We start from the raw sequence: 20286 nt of genomic DNA, 5'->3' as shown, positions 1-20286 counted from the left end.
TTACGACGAGCTGCTACAATAAGAGCCGAGGCCTTGGCATTTACCGAAACTGCATCCATGGCAGCGTTCGCTACGTACTCCGAAGTCTCTAGTACATGCTCTGCTAGATTTGCTAGCTCTGTACGCGGCGTGTTATCTCTAAGGCCCTTAATCAAGGCCTCCATCCATAACTGCACAGCCTTGTTGGCCCATGCTACCGCCATATTAGGCCTAAACAAACTCCCCACAGCGGTATAAGCTGAGCGAAGAGCCAGATCACACTTCTTATCAGTGTAATCCTTAAGGGTTATCCTCTCCTGGACCAGGATAGCTGAAGATGACGCTAACCGAGCTACCAGAGTGTCCACTCTAGGCAAAGTCTCCCATTTTACTGTGTCCTCTGGAGGCAGAGGGTAAAGGGATTTAAACTTTCCCGGCATCATAAACGGCTTATTTGGCTTGTGCCAAGCTTCAGAAATAATCTCCAACATTTCTGGAGAATGCGGGAAAATTGCTAACTGTGCCTTAGGTCTTTTAAATAAGGATATACCCTTATGTGCTACGGGCTCCGGATTGGCTAACCCTAAGGCATGCCTGATCCCCAAAATAAGACTGTCCACGCTCGTGGAACCAGAGTCAGAATCATAGATAGCCTCCCCTTCTGGGTCGATATCTGCCTCACCTTCCTCGGCTGAGGAGCGATCAGAAAGCTGATCTATTTCCAGACCTGCCTCAGCAATGGCTCTCTTACCCCTCTGGGAAATAGATACTAGCCTATCTTCCCCGTGGGTAGACCCTGCCTGTGATGTGACATTCTCGTCAGACTGGCTGCCTGCAAGTGTAAGTGTGGTAGTGTTGTCACGTACCTCTATTGCCCGCAGCATCACGGCCGTCATTTTCTCCATAGCGGAAGAAAAGGACCTCATCCAGGGCGGTTCCACCATTGCAGAGGATCCCTCCTGGACTGAGTTGTCTCGCCTCTGAGCGTCCGCAGTACAAGCTGCGCAAAGGGCGTTTCGGTCTGTGTGGCCGACAGAAAGTTTTGTGTCACATTTTGAACAGGTATAATACATAGCAGCAGGCACAGAACTACTCTTGCCTTTAGCTGTCCCCTTCTCCGCCATTGTTCTGCTTCTTAAAATAATTGTTAAAAGAAATGCAGACAACTAAGGCGACACAATAGAAGAGTGCTGTGTTAGTAAGTCTCTGAAAGAGCACCCTTTTAAATTATAGCACAACTCCAATATAGTACTGTCTGTTAAAATTCTAACATGAAATAACTCACAAGACCATACAACACAAAATATATATACACTCTCCCAAATGCTCCTAACGATACCAGCCTGTAGCGATTAGGGCATCTAAAAATCTTCCAGAGAGGAGAGGCAGAGCAAAAGGCTTTTGATCCAGGCAGAGCTGCACGCTAGTCTCGGTTGCAGCGCGGGAAGAACCTACACAGGAAGCCCTGTTCACTCCTCCCTTTCCTGCGCTGCCTCTCTCTGTCCTCAGAACACTCATTGGCGCCATCCTCCAATGGCCGCCAGGAGTGACAGTAAGCGCGTCAATTTTAAAGTGCCCAGCGTTGCGCTTTCATACCTCTCAAGCAGCCGCTCACCTCAGCGAGTGTGAGCGCTGCTTCTGCCCCTTCACACTGCTCGTTGTCTAGGGAGAGCTGTGAGCTGCCGGCCAGGGATCGCTGCAGGGGGGTGGGGGAGGCTGTTGCAGTTCCTCCCCCCTTCTATGCTGCACAGATACGCTCAGGAAGCCTCCTTCATACCGTACTGCACCAACACCTTCACACTGGTTTCTCAATCCAGCTTCTCCTAATAAACTAATGGCCCCTATAGATAACTGCCGGCAGAGGTGCCAGTAAAGTGAGCGCTGGGCTTCACTTACCTTCGCTGGGATCCAGAGTGAGCAGAGCCAAGTCCTACTCACTCTGCTGGGTCTTCCTAGGATCCCGCGCTGCACCTATAAAGAATAAAATAAAAACATGAAACCTATCTACTAAACTGGGTATAGGCAGGAGCCTATACCCCAGTGACCGAACTCTAAGTCACTTATTAAAAACTGAGGATCTCTCTGGAGAGGAGGGGCATAGCAGGGGAGGAGTCCAAAGGTTTAACAGTTAGAGTGACAAGAACTCCTGAGCCCACTACTATACCCAATGTCTCGCAGTGTCCCCCAATGGCAGGGAAGAGAAAACTGTGCCGCTTGAGCTTAATGGAATTGATTTCTGTGGCTGAGCAGCTGCATGCAAGCCTCACATCACCAACACCAATGCCAAGCGTCGGATGGACTGGTGTAAAGCACAACGACATTGGACTGTGGACCAGTGGGAACTGCTGGCTTAGGAGGACCCAGAGAGCATGCTCAGTGAAGGGTGGAGGACTGTGAGGGAACGACACGGAACTGGATATGAGTGGGTACCTGATACTTCAGCTATTATATCACAGTGCAACTAGGTGGTCAATACCACTGATTTATTAACTGTCTATAAAGCTGAGTACTACTATATAGTTTAACTGAGTCTGTGTTAGTCACAATAGTTAGTTCATCATGTTATCGGGGTAGAACCTATAAAATAAGACCAAGTGGCAGGCTGCTGTACTGTTGATTGTTGTGCCTAGGTAACTGTTAAGTGGCTGTAAACAGGCCCATATTGGCCGCCAGTCAGAAAGAGGCCCATTTTGACATCCTCTTGAAGGTAATATTGTTTATTCTATTATCACCCTGTAAAGTCAACATCCACATATAGCATGTTTGCTATCTTTGCATCAAAGATAGCAAACTTTTTTAATATATAGCAACTAAGGAGTGTAACATAGTTACCGGGGTGTGATCTAAACATTTGCTGCGCTAAATTGTACGTTTTACTTTTTCTTAAATACTTTAACCCTAGCCCCCTCACACTTAATGCGATAGATAACCATCTCCACAAAACTTATTGAACACAATGGCTTAAAGTTTGGAATATGTAAATAAATAAAATAACACACAATTAAAAAAAGGTCTGCAAAGTGTGGCCTCTAGCATCCTGGATCCATTTTCACAAATCAGTCCTGCCTAGTAGACTCCCTCTTTATACCAATGGAGAGTCCTGCAGTGTGAGTATATTACACTACTTTAGGATGGACTTGGTAAACATTAGACATTTGTCAGGCTCTGGCATCGCATACGGGTACCAGCGTCTGTACCTTCTTCTCGCCAGCAGTAATACCGGCATATCCTGGAGCTTCAGCTCCATTACGGGCACCATCTTGCAGTCGGACCTGCACGTGCAGAACCAGTTCTTCTTTGAAACCTCCTCTCTTCCCTCACTGGCCGCAGGATCATGGAGCGCTATTTCAACCACCTGTGTTCACCTATCTGGCACCTGTTCTTCAAGCTCACTTCCTGCAGCAGTAGAATCTGGCTCCTGCTTCCTCCGTGACCTGCTACCTGTCATCCTGCTCTCATCTCCTTGGCCAGCATTTAACTACCGCTGTTCCAGTTTCTCTACTACTTCCTCCTGAGTTACTTATATTGTGTCAGCCTCGGTTCTCTCTCCGCTGCCTCTCTGACCTACCGCTGTTCCTGTGACTCCTCAGCTGTTGTCCTGAGTTACCACCGTTGTGTCAGCCTGCTCTCCTCTCCGTGGCCAGCATTAAACTACTGCTGTTCCAGTGACTCCATTGCTTCTCCTGACTCATGACCTTATGTCAGTGTCTGTCTCCCATCATCTCCCGGCTCCTCCATACCTCTCTGCTGTACTCTTTAACGGGGCCGTGACCTGCAGGATAGGTGCCGTTAAGACCATACTCCCTTGCGGAGGTTCCTGGTGAATACCACCTACCGTTAGACTCTGTGCCCGTGAGTCAGCCTTGTCATATTCAGCAGAGTCTGGGGATCCACAGCTCTGACAAAATAACCGTGACAACATTACAGGGCTCAACCAGAGGTGGATGCACATACACAGGGAAAAAAGCGTATTTACATATGTATGTTCAGTCAAATACATCTTAAGTATGCGTTCAGCTCAAAGACAGTAGCATTTGTGCCAAATGTAAGTCAAGTATATGGGTGTGTATACTTGCACCCCACAATTACATAGAGAAATCGTAGTGTTAGTTGTATTACCTTATTTGTCAACAATATAATAATCTAATGAAGGATCATATTCACAAGTGAGAATATTGTCTTGAGTAGTTAATACATGTGAAAGTTGCATTTTCAACATAAATTGTAATTATAAGTATGGAATTCCTTACCACGCTCAGACTTTCCAACAGCCTTCAAATCTTTAGACGCTCTTTGAAAACCCATCTCTTTTTTTTTAGAGGTGACCTTATCCCCGATAACACTATTCACACTAATGCACCCTCACAACTGTCCCAATCTCCACTCTGAATCACATTTGCTCCTCTTGTGTCAGCTTGCCCTCTTCCACTTAGAATGTAAGCTCTCTAATGAGCAGGGTCCTCCATACCCTGTGTTTTCATGTCTGCGTTTACTTTGGCTACATTGCATGTTCCTGTTTTTTGTATGTACTGTTTTCCCTTATGTACGGCACTACGGAGCACTGTGGTGCCTTACAAATCCACGACAATAATAATAAAAGTTAAATTATAATAAATAAAAATTAGATTAAATTAAATAACATTTATTTTCCCCCTTTATTATTATCCTTTATTTGTTAGGCGCCACAAGAGTTCCGCAGCGCCGTACAATGCACAGACAATAGACAGTAAAGGGTAAAACATTACTGAGCAGTATACAAAAATACCAACAATTCAAGCGCTCCAAGCAGGTTAATGCAGAAAAGACGGAGCAGAAGAGTAGGTAAGGACACAGGAGGGAAGAGGGCCCTGCTCAAATGAGCTTACATCCTAAGGGAGGGTGAACAAAAAACTCAGGTACAAAAGGGGCCAGTTGATGTAAAGGAGAGACGAGGGGACAGGAGGAGGGAGGGGAGAGTGGGTTAGGTGGAAGAATGGTAGGCTTTGAGGAACAGGTGGGTGTTTAGTGCCTGTTTGAAGGAGCTTAGAGTGAGAGAGAGACGGACGGAGCGAGGGAGGTCATTCCAGTGAAGGGGGGCTGCCCGGGAGAAGTCTTGGATTCTGGAGTGGGAAGAGGTAATCAGAGAGGAGGAGAGGCGATGGTCATTGGCCGAGCGCAGGGAGCGGGCAGGAGTGTGAATGGAGAGGAGGTTGGAGATGTAGGGGGCAGTAGACTGGGAGAGTGCCTTGTATGTGGTGGTTAGGAGTTTGAAGATGATTCTGTAGGGGATGGGGAGCCAGTGTAGGGCAAGGCAGAAAGGGGAAGCGGAGGAGGAGCGGCGAGAGAGGAAGATGAGTCTGGCAGCCGCGTTCAGAATAGAGCGGAGGGGGGCGAGGCGGGAGAGGGGGAGGCCGGTGAGGAGGAGGTTGCAGTAGTCGAGGCGTGAGATAATGAGAGCGTGGATGATAGATTTGGTGGCATCCTGAGAGAAAAGGCCGGATGCGGGCAATGTTGCGAAGTTGAAAGCGACAGGCTTGGGCAAGGGATTGAATGTGGGGGGTAAAGGAGAGAGAGGAGTCGAAGATAACGCCCAGGCAGTGAAGTTGGGTGACAGAGGAGATGGAGGTGTTGTTGACAGTGATAGAGAGGTCATGGTGTAAGGGGAGCCTGGGGGGAGGAAAGACAATTATTTCAGTTTTAGAGATGTTAATTTTAAGAAAGCGCGAGGACATCCAGGAGGAGATGGCCGAGAGGCAGTCGGAAACACGAGAGAGAAGGGAGGGGGAGAGATAGGGCGAGATGTAGAGTTGGATGTCGTCAGCGTAAAAGTGATACTGAAGACCGAAGGAGGAGATGAGAGCACCAAGGGTGGAGGTATAGAGCGAAAAAAGAAGAGGGCCGAGAACAGAGCCCTGAGGGACTCCAACAGGGAGAGGGGAGAGGGTGGAGGAGGAGTCAGACGTGGATACCGAGAAGGAGCGGTTCGCAAGGTATGAGGTGAACCAGGCGAGGACAGAACCAGATAGGCCAAGAGGGATGGGAGGAGATGTTAAGTCTGATGGCCTCGATTTTGTAAGTGAAAAAGGTGGCAAGGTCAGAGGCGGAGAGGGAAGGCGGGATGGGAGGGGGGGGTGGAGAGAGGAGGGAGTTGAAGGTGGCAAAGAGACGGCAAGGATTGGAGGAGTGAGAAGAAATGAGGGACTTAAAGAAGGATTGTTTAGCAAGGGAGAGGGCGGAGCAGAATGAGGTGAGGATAAATTTAAAATGGAGGAAGTCAGCCAGGGAGCGAGATTTCCTCCAGCGGGGTTCAGCAGTGCGAGAGCACTTTTGAAGGAAGCGGGTAAGGTTGGAGTGCCAGGGTTGGGGAATGAGATGGCGCTGGCGGAGAGAGGAGACCGGGGCAACAGCATCAAGGGCAGTAGTGAGGGAAAGGTTGTAGAGAGAGGACGCCTGGTCGGGGCAGGACAGGGAGGGAAGAGGTGAGAGGAGAGTTTCGAGAGAGGAGGAGAAAGCAGTAGGGTCAATAGCATCAAGGTTGCGTCTAGTGAAGGTAGATTTAGGCGAGGTGGGAGCTTGGCAAGAGGAGAGAGTGAAGGAGAGGAGATGGTGGTCAGAGAGTGGGAAGGGAGAGTTAGAGAAGTCAGAGAGGTCACAGAGATGAGAGAAGACGAGGTCCAAGGCGTGACCATGAGAGTGGGTGGGAGAAGAGGTCCATTGGGTGAGGCCTAGTGGGTGAGAAGTTTGATGGTGGCAGGGTCAGAGCAGTTGTCAATGGGGATGTTAAAGTCGCCAAGTATGATGGATGGAAGGTCGGAGGAAAGGTAGTGAGGGAGCCAGGCAGCGAAGTTGTCAAGGAAGAGGGAAGTAGGGCCAGGGGGTCGGTAGATGACAGAGACGCGGAGGTGGATGGGGGATAAGAGATGGATGGAGTGTACTTCAAAGGAGGAGAAAGAGAGGGAAGGTATGGTGGGAATGACCCGAAAGGTGCAGCTAGGGGATAGGAGGCCCGCTCCACCTCCCGGACGCCCATCAGGTCTGGTGGAGTGGGTGAAGGAGAGACCCCCGTAGGAGAGAGCAGCAGGTGAGACGGTGTCAGAGGAGGAGAGCCAGGTTTCAGTGATGGCGAGGCGGTTAAGAGAATCTGAGATGAAGAGGTCGTGGATGGAGGGGAGTTTGTTGCAGATGGACCTGGAGTTCCAGAGGGCACATGAGAAGGGAAGGGAGGGAAGATGGGAGATTCGGATAAGATTGTCAGGGTTGATGGAGCGAGGCGGAGGGTGAGAGAAGGGGCAGTGAGAGTTGGGGCCAGGAAGGTGGCGAGGGGAGAGGATGGGTATAGGAGCCGAGCGGGGCGGCATGGTGAGAGATAGGTTATGGAGGCAGAAGCAGGAGCACCAGAAGCACCCAGAAGAGGATGCACGAGGGTAGAGGTTACAATGAAAAAGAGGAAAAAAGTAGATGGGGACAGAACAAGTGACCAAATGAACAATAGGGTACAGCAATAGTGAGTGTAGGGCAGGGCACAGCAAGAGGACAATCAGAGAATAAAATGGAGAAGCAGAGCAAAAATAATAATAATAGGGAGAAGCTAGATAAAATGCAATACAATACAATAAAATAAAATCAGCGTAGATATCAAAGAGGAAAGGCAGTGTTCACCAGTGCAGCCAGAGCATGAGGGTTCACGGGAGCAGGGTTGGGATGCGAGTCCACAGGAGCAAAGGCCAGCGGAGGATGGATGGACGAGTCCCAGGAACAGAGATCAACAGCAGGGAGGCAAACGTGGAGGACCGACAGACCACGTCCGATGACGCGGCCGCATCGCGTGTCATATGATGCGGCTGCCGATCAAACTCATTAGATTCTGCAATCGCGTAGCAGCCGGCCGGCCTTCCGGCTGGCCCTTACAGTGCAAAAGATGAGCAGCCCGGGGGACCGATGCCCCCCTGCCACCCCGCCCCTGGGTTGCAGCCCCGAGAGCGGACATCCCTCCCTAGTATTAGCATCCATATCCCATTCTCCCCCGTTCCCTTCAATTCATACCCAAAAAATAATAAAACAACAGTCTCTCTCACATCTCTGGTGTCTCTATTTTAGTTTTATAGATTTCTCTGTTACATGACAATGATAGGCCAACATCCAGCGCTCACCAGTTTTACACTGTTGCTGAATTAATCTCAGCATCAAATATTATGTATACCCTGCTTATGCTCCTTTATTGCATCTCTTGTCAATCATATGTAACATTTGCAATGCCCTCTGTTGTTATTACCTGCTGTTTTAAATAAAAAAATATTATATATATATATATATATATATATATATATATATATATATATATATATATATATATATATTGTGGATTACCTTGATAAACACTTCCTGTACACAACTTTATATTTAATACCTCATTATACATTTAATGCAAGTTATAGTAATGTATATGTTCTCTACAATATATACAAGTTTTTACTGACTTCTATATTTGTTTTGTTGCTACTATAGTTGTGCACAGCTAGTGGATAATGATAATCTAAATACTCCAATGAGAATTCCCCTCTGGTCTTGGCTCCGGAGAAGTTGACCTTTGTCATACCTCGGCTGTTCTCTGTCATAATGAGACCATGGACTTTCACAAAGTGTGTCTGCGTGTCAAGGGGGCAGAGGTTGCACAAGGTTGCCCTTTCCACAGACGTGTCAGTGTGTGTACATAATAGATCCCTCCCATCATTGACAAGAAACATGTAAATACACAGTGAATGTTTATTTACCTACTTAATGACAAGAACATTTCTCCCCTTTCCTTTTCTGTGGTTCATTATACCAGGAATAAGTTTTCCATTCTTTAATGTATCTTAAATGTTATGATGTTTATTCAAGACAAACTAGGTTAGCTTTTGGCAGTATGTAGGAATAAAATATATGTTATTTTGACCTTATATTGGCCAAAAATAGACAAACATTTGAAAATAAATAAATAAATAAAAAATGCATTAACTTTATCATAGTGGCTCTGACGTATGCAATGCAACCCCTACAATGTATTACCAAAATAATATAGTATACTAATAACAAATAAATGTAGTGTATTCAAAGTCTACTGCAGTTTTGGTATCCTGTGACAAAGGACCTTATCTTAGTTTTAAAACTTTTTTAATTCAATTTAAAACATTTAATTGGTGACCTGTGACTGTGCAACAGTGCAAAGTACTGGTGGGGACAAACTGTTAAACTGGGAGAAGGGGGAACAGGCAGATACAGACTGGGAGAAGTTGGATTTTTGTGGCTAATGGGCCACATTCATTCTTCATGACGTTAAAGCATTATTTGATGAATGTACAGCATGCATGCAAAATGCATCAGTCACATAACATAGATGCCACTAAATTACTATAATACAAAGTGTGTTGCATTAGGTAGGGATCAATTGTAAATATATTTAGACTTAAGCTACTTTATTTTATACTTACCGGTATTTATTTTTACTAGGGTTATATTATGGCAGGAGATCCGATCCATGTCTCTACTGCACCTTTAGATGTCAAATCACTTGTAATACTTATACGGATTGCATATTTTAAATATGGCCAATATGCTAGAAAAAGTACCCAAGCAGGTTTCCCTGTTTAAGGTAAGCCCAATGAAATAGATTGGGGGGAATTCAATTGGCAGCGTTACTTGAAAAAGTAACGCGGCCTGTGCACTATTACAGTTATTACGAAAATAGTGCGTGTAAATAGCGTTATTATGGCAGTTGGTTATGGTTACCATTGATGGCAATAGCTAATACATTTTCTATGTGTACTCTGCATCTGGGCAAGTACTGTATATCCCAGTCATATATGTAACAATGTAGATGCACATTATATCCAAAACATACGTACAGGTCATGAGCTTCTCTGGGAAACTCTGCCTTTCAATAGTCAGTGTAGTACATTTTATTCATAATGATATTAATGCTGACATCCGTTTCAAGTAAACAGGTTATACAAGGGTAATGTTTGTTGTTACAATGATGATTTTAGGATAAGAGCTAGTGAATTTAGCACAGGCATGAACAATGAGGATTGTGTACTAGCAAATTCAATGTTGAATATAGAACAGTGAGAGATAGTGTGTGTTTAACATCCCAAGGTAATGTTGAATCTGTACCAATACTCAGTAAAGCTGGGTACACACTACAGAAATTTCGACCAATTTTTTATGCCGAGCGATTTTACATGCGATCGATGGTCCGATCGCTCGGTCCATGGACTGCATACACACTAGCCTTGTTTAGGACGATAAAGGGAAGAGTGGACGTCCCTTTAGCGACTTTTTACAGCCATGTTGTCGTGAGCAATGACTGTAATTTCATACTCACTGTTGTGGATCGGTCGGAAGTTTATACACACTACACAAGGGAAACGAGATTGGAACGAAAATATTAAACGGTACGACCAACCAAATGAGGCGACAATCGTCCATTTGGGCAGACTTTCGACCATCGTGTCACTGCACACACTGACCCGACTTTTGAACGAGCGGTCGTATGTCGGCTGGTTGAGCCGATTATTGGACGAAAACAGGGTAGTGTGTACCCAGCTTTAGGCTGGGTACACACTACAGGGTTTTCAGCCGAATATCGCATTATTGTGTATATGTGCATGATGAGCGACATTCGTTCCAAAGTACCAATCGTCATTTCATTTGATTGGTCAGAACTTAAAATCTCGCTTCAACTGCCTTCCATTCCTGCAGTGTATATGCACTCACATAACTGTCTGCCCAGAGAGAGTAGGAACCTGTCACTCTGTCTGTGTTGTTAAATGTAGAGAGTGCTGTAAGGTGGATAAATTCGTCCATTCGTTCCGAGACTGAATATTCCGCTTCAGAGCCACATAAGCGAACAAAATTTATAATGATATTGTGGAAAAGTCAGTTTATTTTGTGTGTTATAATCAGTGTGACAAGAATGACTGACTACACTGCTCTTGGACCAGATGAAGAGCACAGATCTGAAGGTAAATCATGTATAGTGTGTACAAATGAATCTGCAGACTGATTGGAACTCCAGTCGTTTGTAAAAACATTAGTGATAAGGTCAAAAGATTTTGTAGTGTGTACCCAGCCTAAATTAATCTTGGTACAACTTTAATATATCTAATGTCTAAGTTAGTATAGCTGTGACATGTTGTTTTTGAGTAAATACCAAATTCAATGGGAATGCAATTATCATTGTCTTAAAATCTCTTTGATGAAAACCAGACCGGCACAAATGGGAATGGGAGAGGGATCTAGGACCCCCCCAGATGTATATTGCTGGGAGGAGGTCAAAGAAAGGATTGCCAAGAGCTCGATCTCTACGTTAATTAAGGAAACTGCTTATAAATTGTACTATCGGTGGTACTACACCCCAGACAAGCTGTCCAGAATGTTTCCTATGGCCACGCTGAGCTGTTGGCTTGAATGTGGCTAAAAGGGTACGATGCTACATATCTAGTAGAGCTACCCCTATATAGCTCCTTTCTGGAGCATGGTCCTTGCACTTATCAATTCAGTGTCAGAACAACAGGTTGATAAGGACCCCTGTTCAATCCTTCTCTCTCGACCAATACCTGATGAGAGCAACCCTTCCAACAAGTTTATCTTACATATAGTGGCAGCCGCCAAATCACTAATAGCCAAGGATTGGAAAGACCCAAAACCACCCTCTATGCAGGAACTACAGAATTACATTTGGCAGGTCACAAACATGGAGAGTATTATATACTACCTCCACGACACTCCACATAAATTTGGCAAACTATGGGCCCCTTGGTATTTACAAGGAAGCCGTAGTTGTCTATCCACTTTGACTCCTCCTTCCGTAGTTGGAACATAGTCTTTGGGCCGCCTCTGGATCCCCCGATCTGGGTGCAGTGCACCGTGGGTAAGAATCTTGTTTGGTTTGATGTTTGATTCTTAATTGTAGAGTATGTTTGCCCCAAGATTTGTTGCACATAATACTCTAAGCCATATTTTTTATACTGTTAGTGCCTTTTTGGGGGTATTCTATTCCAACCACCTTTTCCTCCTTCCCTTCTCCCCCCATCCACCTCCCTTTGATAGAACACATAAAAACCAGAGAAAACATCTTGCATACTTATATATTATTTTATTTATTTTTTTCAGCACAACCTTGATGTTTGTACCATACATGTTGTTTCCTCTTTAAAGATTTTTTTTTTTTTTTAAATAGTAATGGGTTTACTATTTTAACATTAACTCCTGAGTTTTACTTATTTTGGACATGATGTGTCACTGGGTCCTGAAGCCTATCATGTCAATCCTGTACACTAGTCCTGCTTGTCTGATTCAAACAGACAGAGCAACCTCTTCCCAGTGTATAATGGGGTGGGATATCAAGAACTGCTTCATATTTTAATCAAATGAGTGAGACTAGTATACAGAAGACTGGCCTGAGACCACTGGAGGCTTTGGGGACTGGTCAGATCTGGTGGATGGTGTAAGAGAGGTACATAAAACTCTACATTTATAAATAACATAGTAAACTGCAACTCCAGAGAAAAGAGAACCCGCAGATCAACTGACTGCATAATACCATCCAGGAAAGAAGCAGGTATTTTCATTCAAAGTTATCCACCTGAGGGAGTAGTGTGACATTGTGGGCAGGGAAACTACTATATTATGCATTACCTCATCTCCTAACCTACTATAAAAGAGTCATCTGCAGCTTTCCTCTAATTCATGTGAGATAGGGATAATACCTGATTTATAAGATCCCTGTAGCCTGATTCAGAGGTGTATGCCTTACTGCCTGATCTATAGCAGAGAACTTTCATGAGAGAAACCATTACAGCATGATTGATATGAGAGTAGGGGAGGTCTGAAGTTTTGCTCCTGGGCACATGAGACGTAATGATGCTGTAATTGTAGTGCTGTGCAAGCTCTGTTGACTATTACTTTGGGACATATCTTGTGTGGTTTATGCCAGATTTCTGGGACATTGCTGTACATACCTGCAAGATACTTATATGTGCAGTACACATAGATTCTGTTTGCTGTGTCACACATTTGGCTAGAAGCATGTTGCAGAGGAGCTGTGTACTACTGGCAATGCTTTACCTGGTTGCTTTAGATAGTGTAAATGGAGAGAAATACCAGTCCAGGATTAAACGGAGCTGGATGATGCCTGGAACATTGTGGTGTGGAGCTGGGAGCACTGCGGAAAACTTCACCAACCTAGGTGAGAGAAATGCACAGGGGCTAACGAAAAGCTTCCATACATTGCACAGATCACCAAGTCAACATACACAGTGACCTGCACATAGTCATACAAGTGCAGCAAGACATTCAATTACCAGTTTTAGCCATTTTCATTCAAACTAAATCTAGCAACATTTTTAAATTCATACATGCAGATTTCCTCCACACATATACTTTTCACATACAATATTTTGTACACACATTTTAATTTGCATATCCCATTCTTAGCGTACATACTACATTAATAATCCCCTACTTTTTTCTCATACATAGTTAAACAAAAGGGACCCTCATACACAAGTATTAGTATATACGCAAATTCAGGTTGACGCTTTTTCTACTTTCAGGTGTATTCCGTGGGGTGGATGTTTGCTGCAGAGAACATGACCATTGTTTCCCACAAATCCAAGCATTTGAATATCAGTACGGTATTCGAAATTACCGACTACACACGGTTTCACACTGTGACTGTGACGAGAGGTGAGTGCCACACACACTGTGCCAATGTTTTGTATTTAAAACTAGCAGCGCTATAATTGTGCTTAAAATACGAATGAGGGATTAAAACTCCAAATGGTAACTCATTTGCCATAAATTTACTATCTGTGGAATGAAATATGAGAAACTGTTTTACGGAGTGTGAGAAGGATACTACATCCACAGGAAAAGGATGAAGAGTGCTCCTATATTATACTAGCTGGATGTGAAGAACTAGTGGCAAATGAAGGTGCTGAGGCAAATCAATTGAGGCAAATCAATAAGTAGAAGCAAAGATACCACACACCAGACTTATGCAACAGATACTAATTTATTGCAGCCAGAATCATGTAAAGCTCCAAGTGGTGCCGTAATCAGGAGAAAAATTGTGTGTGCTGGAAGTCCGCTTAGATTTATAAAAACGATTGCTTGCCTTATCTGATAAGACATTATTATATATATATATATATATATATATATATATATATATATATATATATATATATATATATATATATATATATACACACACACACACACACACACATATACACTGTTTATATCTAAATGTCCAGAAAAAGCAAAAACTTCTGACTAAATAATAACTAACCTACAGTGATATGTACAAAAATATATGGTTAGTTAAATATGTGCTTACCTTGTGCACTTACTGTAAAGTAAATATGCAACGGTATATTACAAATATAAAAGAAGATGGTGCGTTGCAAAATAAATGACTAATCATCCAATAGATTAGCAATTTTTTTTTTCAATATTGAAAGTGAAATAAAAAGCTAAAATTATAGTGCATATGCAGAAGCACAAATTAATATACTGTAATAATGTAAAAAAAAGTGCATACATTCTAAATAAATCAATATTTTGCTAAAAACACAAAAAAACCTAGTAAAATATTCCATTAGTTGAGAAGGTTCCCATTTTTGTGTAGCAAATGCACGTAATACTTATAATATATTACTCACCTCGGATATGAGATGAGTGGTACAATATGCAATCCTTTATAAAGAATTGTTTTGTTTCCTGTGAATAAAGAATACCGTAGTGCAGTACAAATTGAAAATAATAACATAAAAAATGTCAGATGCAAACTGACAAGTGTTGTGCGAGAAATATCCGCGTGTGAGTTATATGTAGAGATAAGTTCTATCTTACTCCCTCTGACTATTCAGAGCAATTCCTAGTTCAGGTTCCAACAATGCACTGCTTCATACCACGTGATTCTTATGCGTTTCGTGATTGGCTGATCGCTCCATCGCAAAGTTATAGGGCTCCACAAACATGGAGTCTCATACATTAGTCATACATTAGTCATACAAGCTATTCCCACTATTTGTAAACTGACACAGTGATGTAAAAAAGGGAAACATGTCTTATCATAAAAATGAAAGTATTGATATTATTACTTTTTGTTAATTATCAACGAAGGATCTAAAAATATTAGTTTTGCAGCTTTGTTACCAAATCTGCAGGTCTTGCAACTGATGCAGAGAAAACAATTTCTATTTTTTTTTTAACAACTAAAAAGGTTTATTTTAATTCTGTTATTTGGTGCAAAACTATTTTTAAGGTGGTGGCTTTTTTAGCTGATCTTATTGAGGTGCAGCAACAATATTATTGTATATAATTGTTTCGTGGGACAGGATTATTTAGATAAGATAAAGGTAGAGTGAATTTACAAGGATGTTTCCTTATTTGCAAGATGTCACAGAGCCTTTTTCCCGGGAAACGGCCAATTTTTTACAGGAGCCCGTGTGTCCCTTTACTTATTAATGCATACACTTTGCACCTTCCAATTGCGCTTTTGCAGGAAAATGTAAACAAATAAAGTGTCTGGTCCTAAGGAGAGAGAAGGTTGGACTTTGTGTGACATATTTACTGTTTCCACCCTGCTAGTTTTCAGAGCATTGACCGAGCTGCAAAACTAGGCACAGATTTCTTTTACTGAGATTAATGCATGCAAACTGTTTAACTAACTCTATCTCTCTCTCTCGCTCTCCTAGTAATGACACATCATTTGTTTTTTAATGCCACTTTTATTTTCTCCATTGCCCCTTTAGGTTTAGGCTCTGCCTTCATGCTGTCAATGACACAGTTTCCACAATTGTGGGCATTATGTTTTTCAACATCTTGGAAATGCCCTGCTTCACCCTGAGGGAGGAGGAGCAGTGTGTGAAGTGGCACTGGTGGGGCGGGTGAGTGTTATATCTTCCCATTGTTGTGTAAAGCAATGATTCTGATGCCAGCTCTCGTACAGTACAATGTTAATGCCATCAGACGGTCTGGTCTCTGTTAAACAAGCCATTTGTGTGTAGCATTGTTTTGTCTAGTGTTATATGTTTCTATTTTCTTTTCCAGTTGTAAAACAAATGGCACTGTATCAAAAGCTGAGCTTCAAGAACCAGCCACCTTCAACTACACCAACCCCAAAGGCAATTACAAATCTGCTCCCTTCCCTCGCACACTTAGACACCCACTGGATTCTCCCTCACCCACAGACAAAGTTACTTCTGTCTCAACCTCCCCATCACCCTTAAACAATGCTAAGGAAAGGAGAAGACTGTGGAAGAAACTGCAAAAAGCACAAACAAAGTTTAAAAGAGTCAATAGAGGAATGGTAGAAGATAGTAATAAAGCAGTAGAAAGCCAAAGGTTAGAAAGCCAAAGGACTGAAGGAAACAACCACTCTGTTCTCAAGAAACGGGCAAAGAAGGTTTCTACAAATAGAAAATCACAGCCCAAATGATAAGAATCACAAACATACAGCTGTAGGTCAAAATACCATAGACTCAGATAATCATTTATTGAAACAAAAAGAAAGCAATTGACAGCAGGAACAGACAGGTACTTGGATGAGGCATACTGAAAAATATGGATCTCAATGAAAAATGCTTGCTGGAAAAACTATGAGACATGTTCCAAAACAGAGCTATCCAAATGGCAGCCTGTGTGCCAGATGCGATTCTTCAAGGCTTATTTATGGAAACCACCTTTTCTACCAACCTCCGCAGACTCCCACTGTATGACATTCTTTCTTTATCGTATTTGGCTTGTGATTAAGTAATTGTAGCACATATGTTGCCAAGTTCATGCAAATACTTTGATAGCAAAGTGTTATTATATGCCATGGCACAATGATAAAGTACTATTTGTTGCTGACAAGTTGAAAACTTTACATAGTGAGATTTTTCTGAAGCCCCAAGAATTTCCTAAGCCTCATTCTCACTGTGCTTTACTAGCATTTTAATGCATATCAAACACAAACATGTTTGAGATGCGTTCTGAAAAACGCTAACCAGCACAAAAAAATGTCAATGAGTTTGGTAACACTAGAAACAATGTAGTGTCAGGGCCATGTAAAACACATTTAAAAAAAAATACCAGTGCTAAATCAAGCACAATGCTACATTTTTCTATATTCAATCCACTGTATTTTATATTGTAACAATTAAGCATTGACATAAATAATGTGTTGGTGAGATCACCTTCAGGACTTTGCTCTGGGGTCCAGTAATTTGTTACCAGACCCCAGTTTAAATTTGACTTATGTTTTTGGCTTTTTTTAAAGTGTAAGTGTGTTTATGTAAATATGTACATATGCAGATAGATATGTGTATGACATATATTATCACCCCCAAAATGTAAATATTTTTCTACTAATCCCATTAAAAACCCATCAATGATATTTCATTTGTACAAATTCCTGTTACAAAGTGCACACTCAACCACAATGGTACAGAATCATTTCCATAATGCAGACTATACAAACCACACAGAGGCAGCCTCTTCATAGGAGAAACTCACATCTGGACATACTGTTTTCAGCTTCCACAATATGTGTATTTACCTGCTACATAATAAAGGACCTTACTGTGTCTTGTGTATTACACCACATAACACAGAAAAGTATTTTGTATATTCACATCACACCAAAAGGTAAACCAGACAAATACTACACTGTAAGTGCACAACAAATTATTAACACAAAAGAAAATGACTTTCCAAGCTAAGGTGGTGTAGTGCACATACATACACACACAATCATCTTTAATGCGGGGCGCAGACAGTCTTTTTACTCACTGAGCCAGTTTGCTTTTCTCAATGAAGTCAGTAGTTCAACACCTAAAGAGTACATGTGAGTGGGTGAGGGACATTTTTGACCAAACAAGGGGAAGGAAGGGTCAGTGCATTTTGGGGTCTCTCACAAACTGAAATGGCAAGTTTTGTGGATGACCCATTTTGCAAAACGTAGAGTAAAATATCCAGATACACCTCAGGCAAAATATATTGATACCCAGTAAAATATGAATATTCTCATTTCAGCGTGTCATAAATCAATGAATATTCCATAATTAAAATTAATTCATAGAATATCTTATATATATTTATATACATCCCCAAATAACTTTCCTCTCTTGCACTTTCTTAATTAAAAACTAAAACTAGTTCTCTCAATCTCTGCCTCCTAATGGTTTCTCTTTCAAATCCCTGAATAACCAGTTAATTTACCAGGCTGAGCAAAAGATGTTCTATTCATATTATAGCATAAATGGTGTATTTATGAATATAGTTTATTTTTCGGAGGGTTGATGGTTATATACCTAATCTTAATGTGACTAGACTGACACCTAGTGGTAATCTTTCAGTGGTGTAGCGATTAGCTTAGTTTGAATTTTACATATCAGTGACACTATACAAGCTATAATATGTAACAAAATATCTCTATTTTACTGCCTAACTTTCAGATAAATAATAAACGTTCACCCTAGTGCAAAGGATCACACAAGTCACTCTCTACTTTGCTTTCTGCCGGCTCTGAGTTTGGTTTTGTGAGTCTGCCTGTTTCGTGGGAATAGAGACTGGCAGGCTGGTCTCTCTCCTATGTGAATTAGGGGAGACAGGATTTGTCTCTTGTGGACTGAAGCCTTGGCCCACAGCTTCAGGTCTCACAGAGAGTACAGACATAGAGTGGGGCACCTGAGGACTATGCACTTTATTTCCTTGCGGTTCACGAGCAGGATCCCTAGATCGGTGCCTTTGAGGCCTCTCCTGTTTGGGGCTCTTAGCCCTATGTGGGGATGGGCTGCGGCTCTTCTGGCGGGACGAGCTGGGAAGCATAAGGTCGTGTAAACGTGCAAGGGCTGGGCTCCTGCTCCTTGGTGACCGAGCGTTGGCTGGGCTGGGGCTGCGAGATTTGGGTCGGAGCAGTACTTGTGTGCTATTATCATCCTCTGAACTGGAGTCTGAGCTGTCAGAGGCAGAGCTTGCTTCAGAACCTGGCAGGGAGATCTGGGTGCAGAGAGAGAAGTGAAGAGAAATATCTTTACATAGGCAGATGAAGGTAATTACAAAGTTGCTCACTAGGAAACTGTTGACACATTTTGAAAAACAGAAATTACGGGCTCTGGACCTCATTTAGAGTTAGGAGCAAAGGAAATAAAAAGGAGAAATAGGCACCTTGGCAAAAGCATGTTGACCTGCAAGGTGTGGCAGGGCAAAATGTGCAAACAAATTTAGATTTGGGAGGAGGTGTGTCCTCGCTCAACTCTAAATTACAATGTAAAAATAAAGCTGTCCAGTAATTGTTTGATAGATTCAAATGCAGCCAGTATTTCCCATGCATACAAAAAATAAATAAATAAATAAGCTTATGCACCCCTTGCATTGCAACATGGTTTGTCCAGGAGCAAATATGCTGCTTCCTTTTTCTTTTTTTTTGCTTTGCTCCTAACTGCATAGAGCCCCATTGCTTAGTGATTGGAGCACAGCAGCACCGTATATAATACTGAGTTTTTCCATATAATGCAGCTCTGCTCAAGAACAGAGCTGATCCCTGCCTTCTCAGAATAGTCAGAGGATTTTGGTATGGGGAGGAGGCTGGAAAGTGGCACAAAGCACATGATAATGATTAATCTCATTACCATGCCTTGCAGTCCAGAGGCAAATATTAAGGAAACAGTAGAAATGTACCACTCTTTTCTCCATATTTGTCTTAATGCAAAGACCCCTAAAGTTGGATGTGCGGCATTTTTTTGCGTAAAATAAACATTCTTGTACAGCACAAAAAATACATTTGTATTTAGGGTTTTGTGTATTCCATACACATGGACAGGTGGGACGGGAGATGACAGGGTGGGCAAGCATAACCTAATATAAGTGCAACAAATACAGTACATATAAATGCAACATAATTAGATGTGGACACATCCCCAGATAAGTCTCTTAGGAGGTGGATCTCTTGCGGGTGCTGGAGGGCTGTTGCAAGGATACGCGATGATAATGATGATCATTAGCTGCATTATCTAACCGCTTCTGATTGACTGCTTGCATAGTAACCTCTTCAGCTGTACTTAATTCATAGCATCATGGCTATATTATATCATCTATATCAGTGATGGAAGTGTGGGTGTATACGGTGCTATGCCATACCGCTACGTCTCCTATTGCCTTTAAAACTATAAAATTCCATTCACTAACACTCCCATTACATTTTTCAGACCGCCACTTCTAAATTTCCACTTTGGCCACTGAGCTATATTATATAAAGTTGTGGCCATCTATTTGCATTACTAATTTGTCATTTCC

At 42.5% G+C, this 20286-nt stretch overlaps 2 protein-coding genes across 3 annotated transcripts in view; one reads left to right on the top strand and one right to left on the bottom strand.

Annotated features, from left to right (window-relative positions):
• The first annotated feature begins 12749 nt into the window (after positions 1 to 12749).
• PLA2G3 (phospholipase A2 group III) lies at positions 12750 to 16534 on the top strand. Its single transcript, XM_075213016.1, has 4 exons — positions 12750 to 13186; positions 13554 to 13686; positions 15762 to 15896; positions 16060 to 16534. The coding sequence occupies exons 1-4, from the start codon at positions 12928 to 12930 to the stop codon at positions 16445 to 16447; spliced, it is 915 nt and encodes a 304-aa protein (XP_075069117.1). The 5' UTR covers positions 12750 to 12927; the 3' UTR covers positions 16448 to 16534.
• Positions 16475 to 20286, bottom strand: part of INPP5J (inositol polyphosphate-5-phosphatase J) — a 29171-nt gene continuing 25359 nt past the window's right edge. For both annotated transcript variants that reach the window (XM_075213006.1, XM_075213000.1), the window contains exon 14: positions 16475 to 18990. In XM_075213006.1, coding sequence (XP_075069107.1) covers positions 18496 to 18990 — 495 coding nt within the window. In that variant the 3' untranslated portion in view covers positions 16475 to 18495. The remainder of the gene's footprint in view (positions 18991 to 20286) is intronic.

This window comes from Mixophyes fleayi, chromosome 1, assembly GCF_038048845.1.
Source record: "Mixophyes fleayi isolate aMixFle1 chromosome 1, aMixFle1.hap1, whole genome shotgun sequence".
Taxonomy (NCBI): Eukaryota; Metazoa; Chordata; class Amphibia; order Anura; family Limnodynastidae; genus Mixophyes; species Mixophyes fleayi.
Note: the sequence above shows the minus strand (reverse complement) of the source record. Positions and strands in the feature narration are given on the sequence as shown.

What these genes read in the sequence shown, in the direction of transcription:
- PLA2G3 (XM_075213016.1), top strand. Translation starts at nt 12,928, where the DNA reads ATGCCAGATTTCTGGGACATTGCTGTACATACCTGCAAGATACTTATA. An exon ending in CACTGTGACTGTGACGAGAG is followed by an intron (nt 13,687 to 15,761) that starts GTGAGTGCCACA and finishes TTGCCCCTTTAG; the next exon opens with GTTTAGGCTCTGCCTTCATG. An exon ending in AAGTGGCACTGGTGGGGCGG is followed by an intron (nt 15,897 to 16,059) that starts GTGAGTGTTATA and finishes TTTCTTTTCCAG; the next exon opens with TTGTAAAACAAATGGCACTG.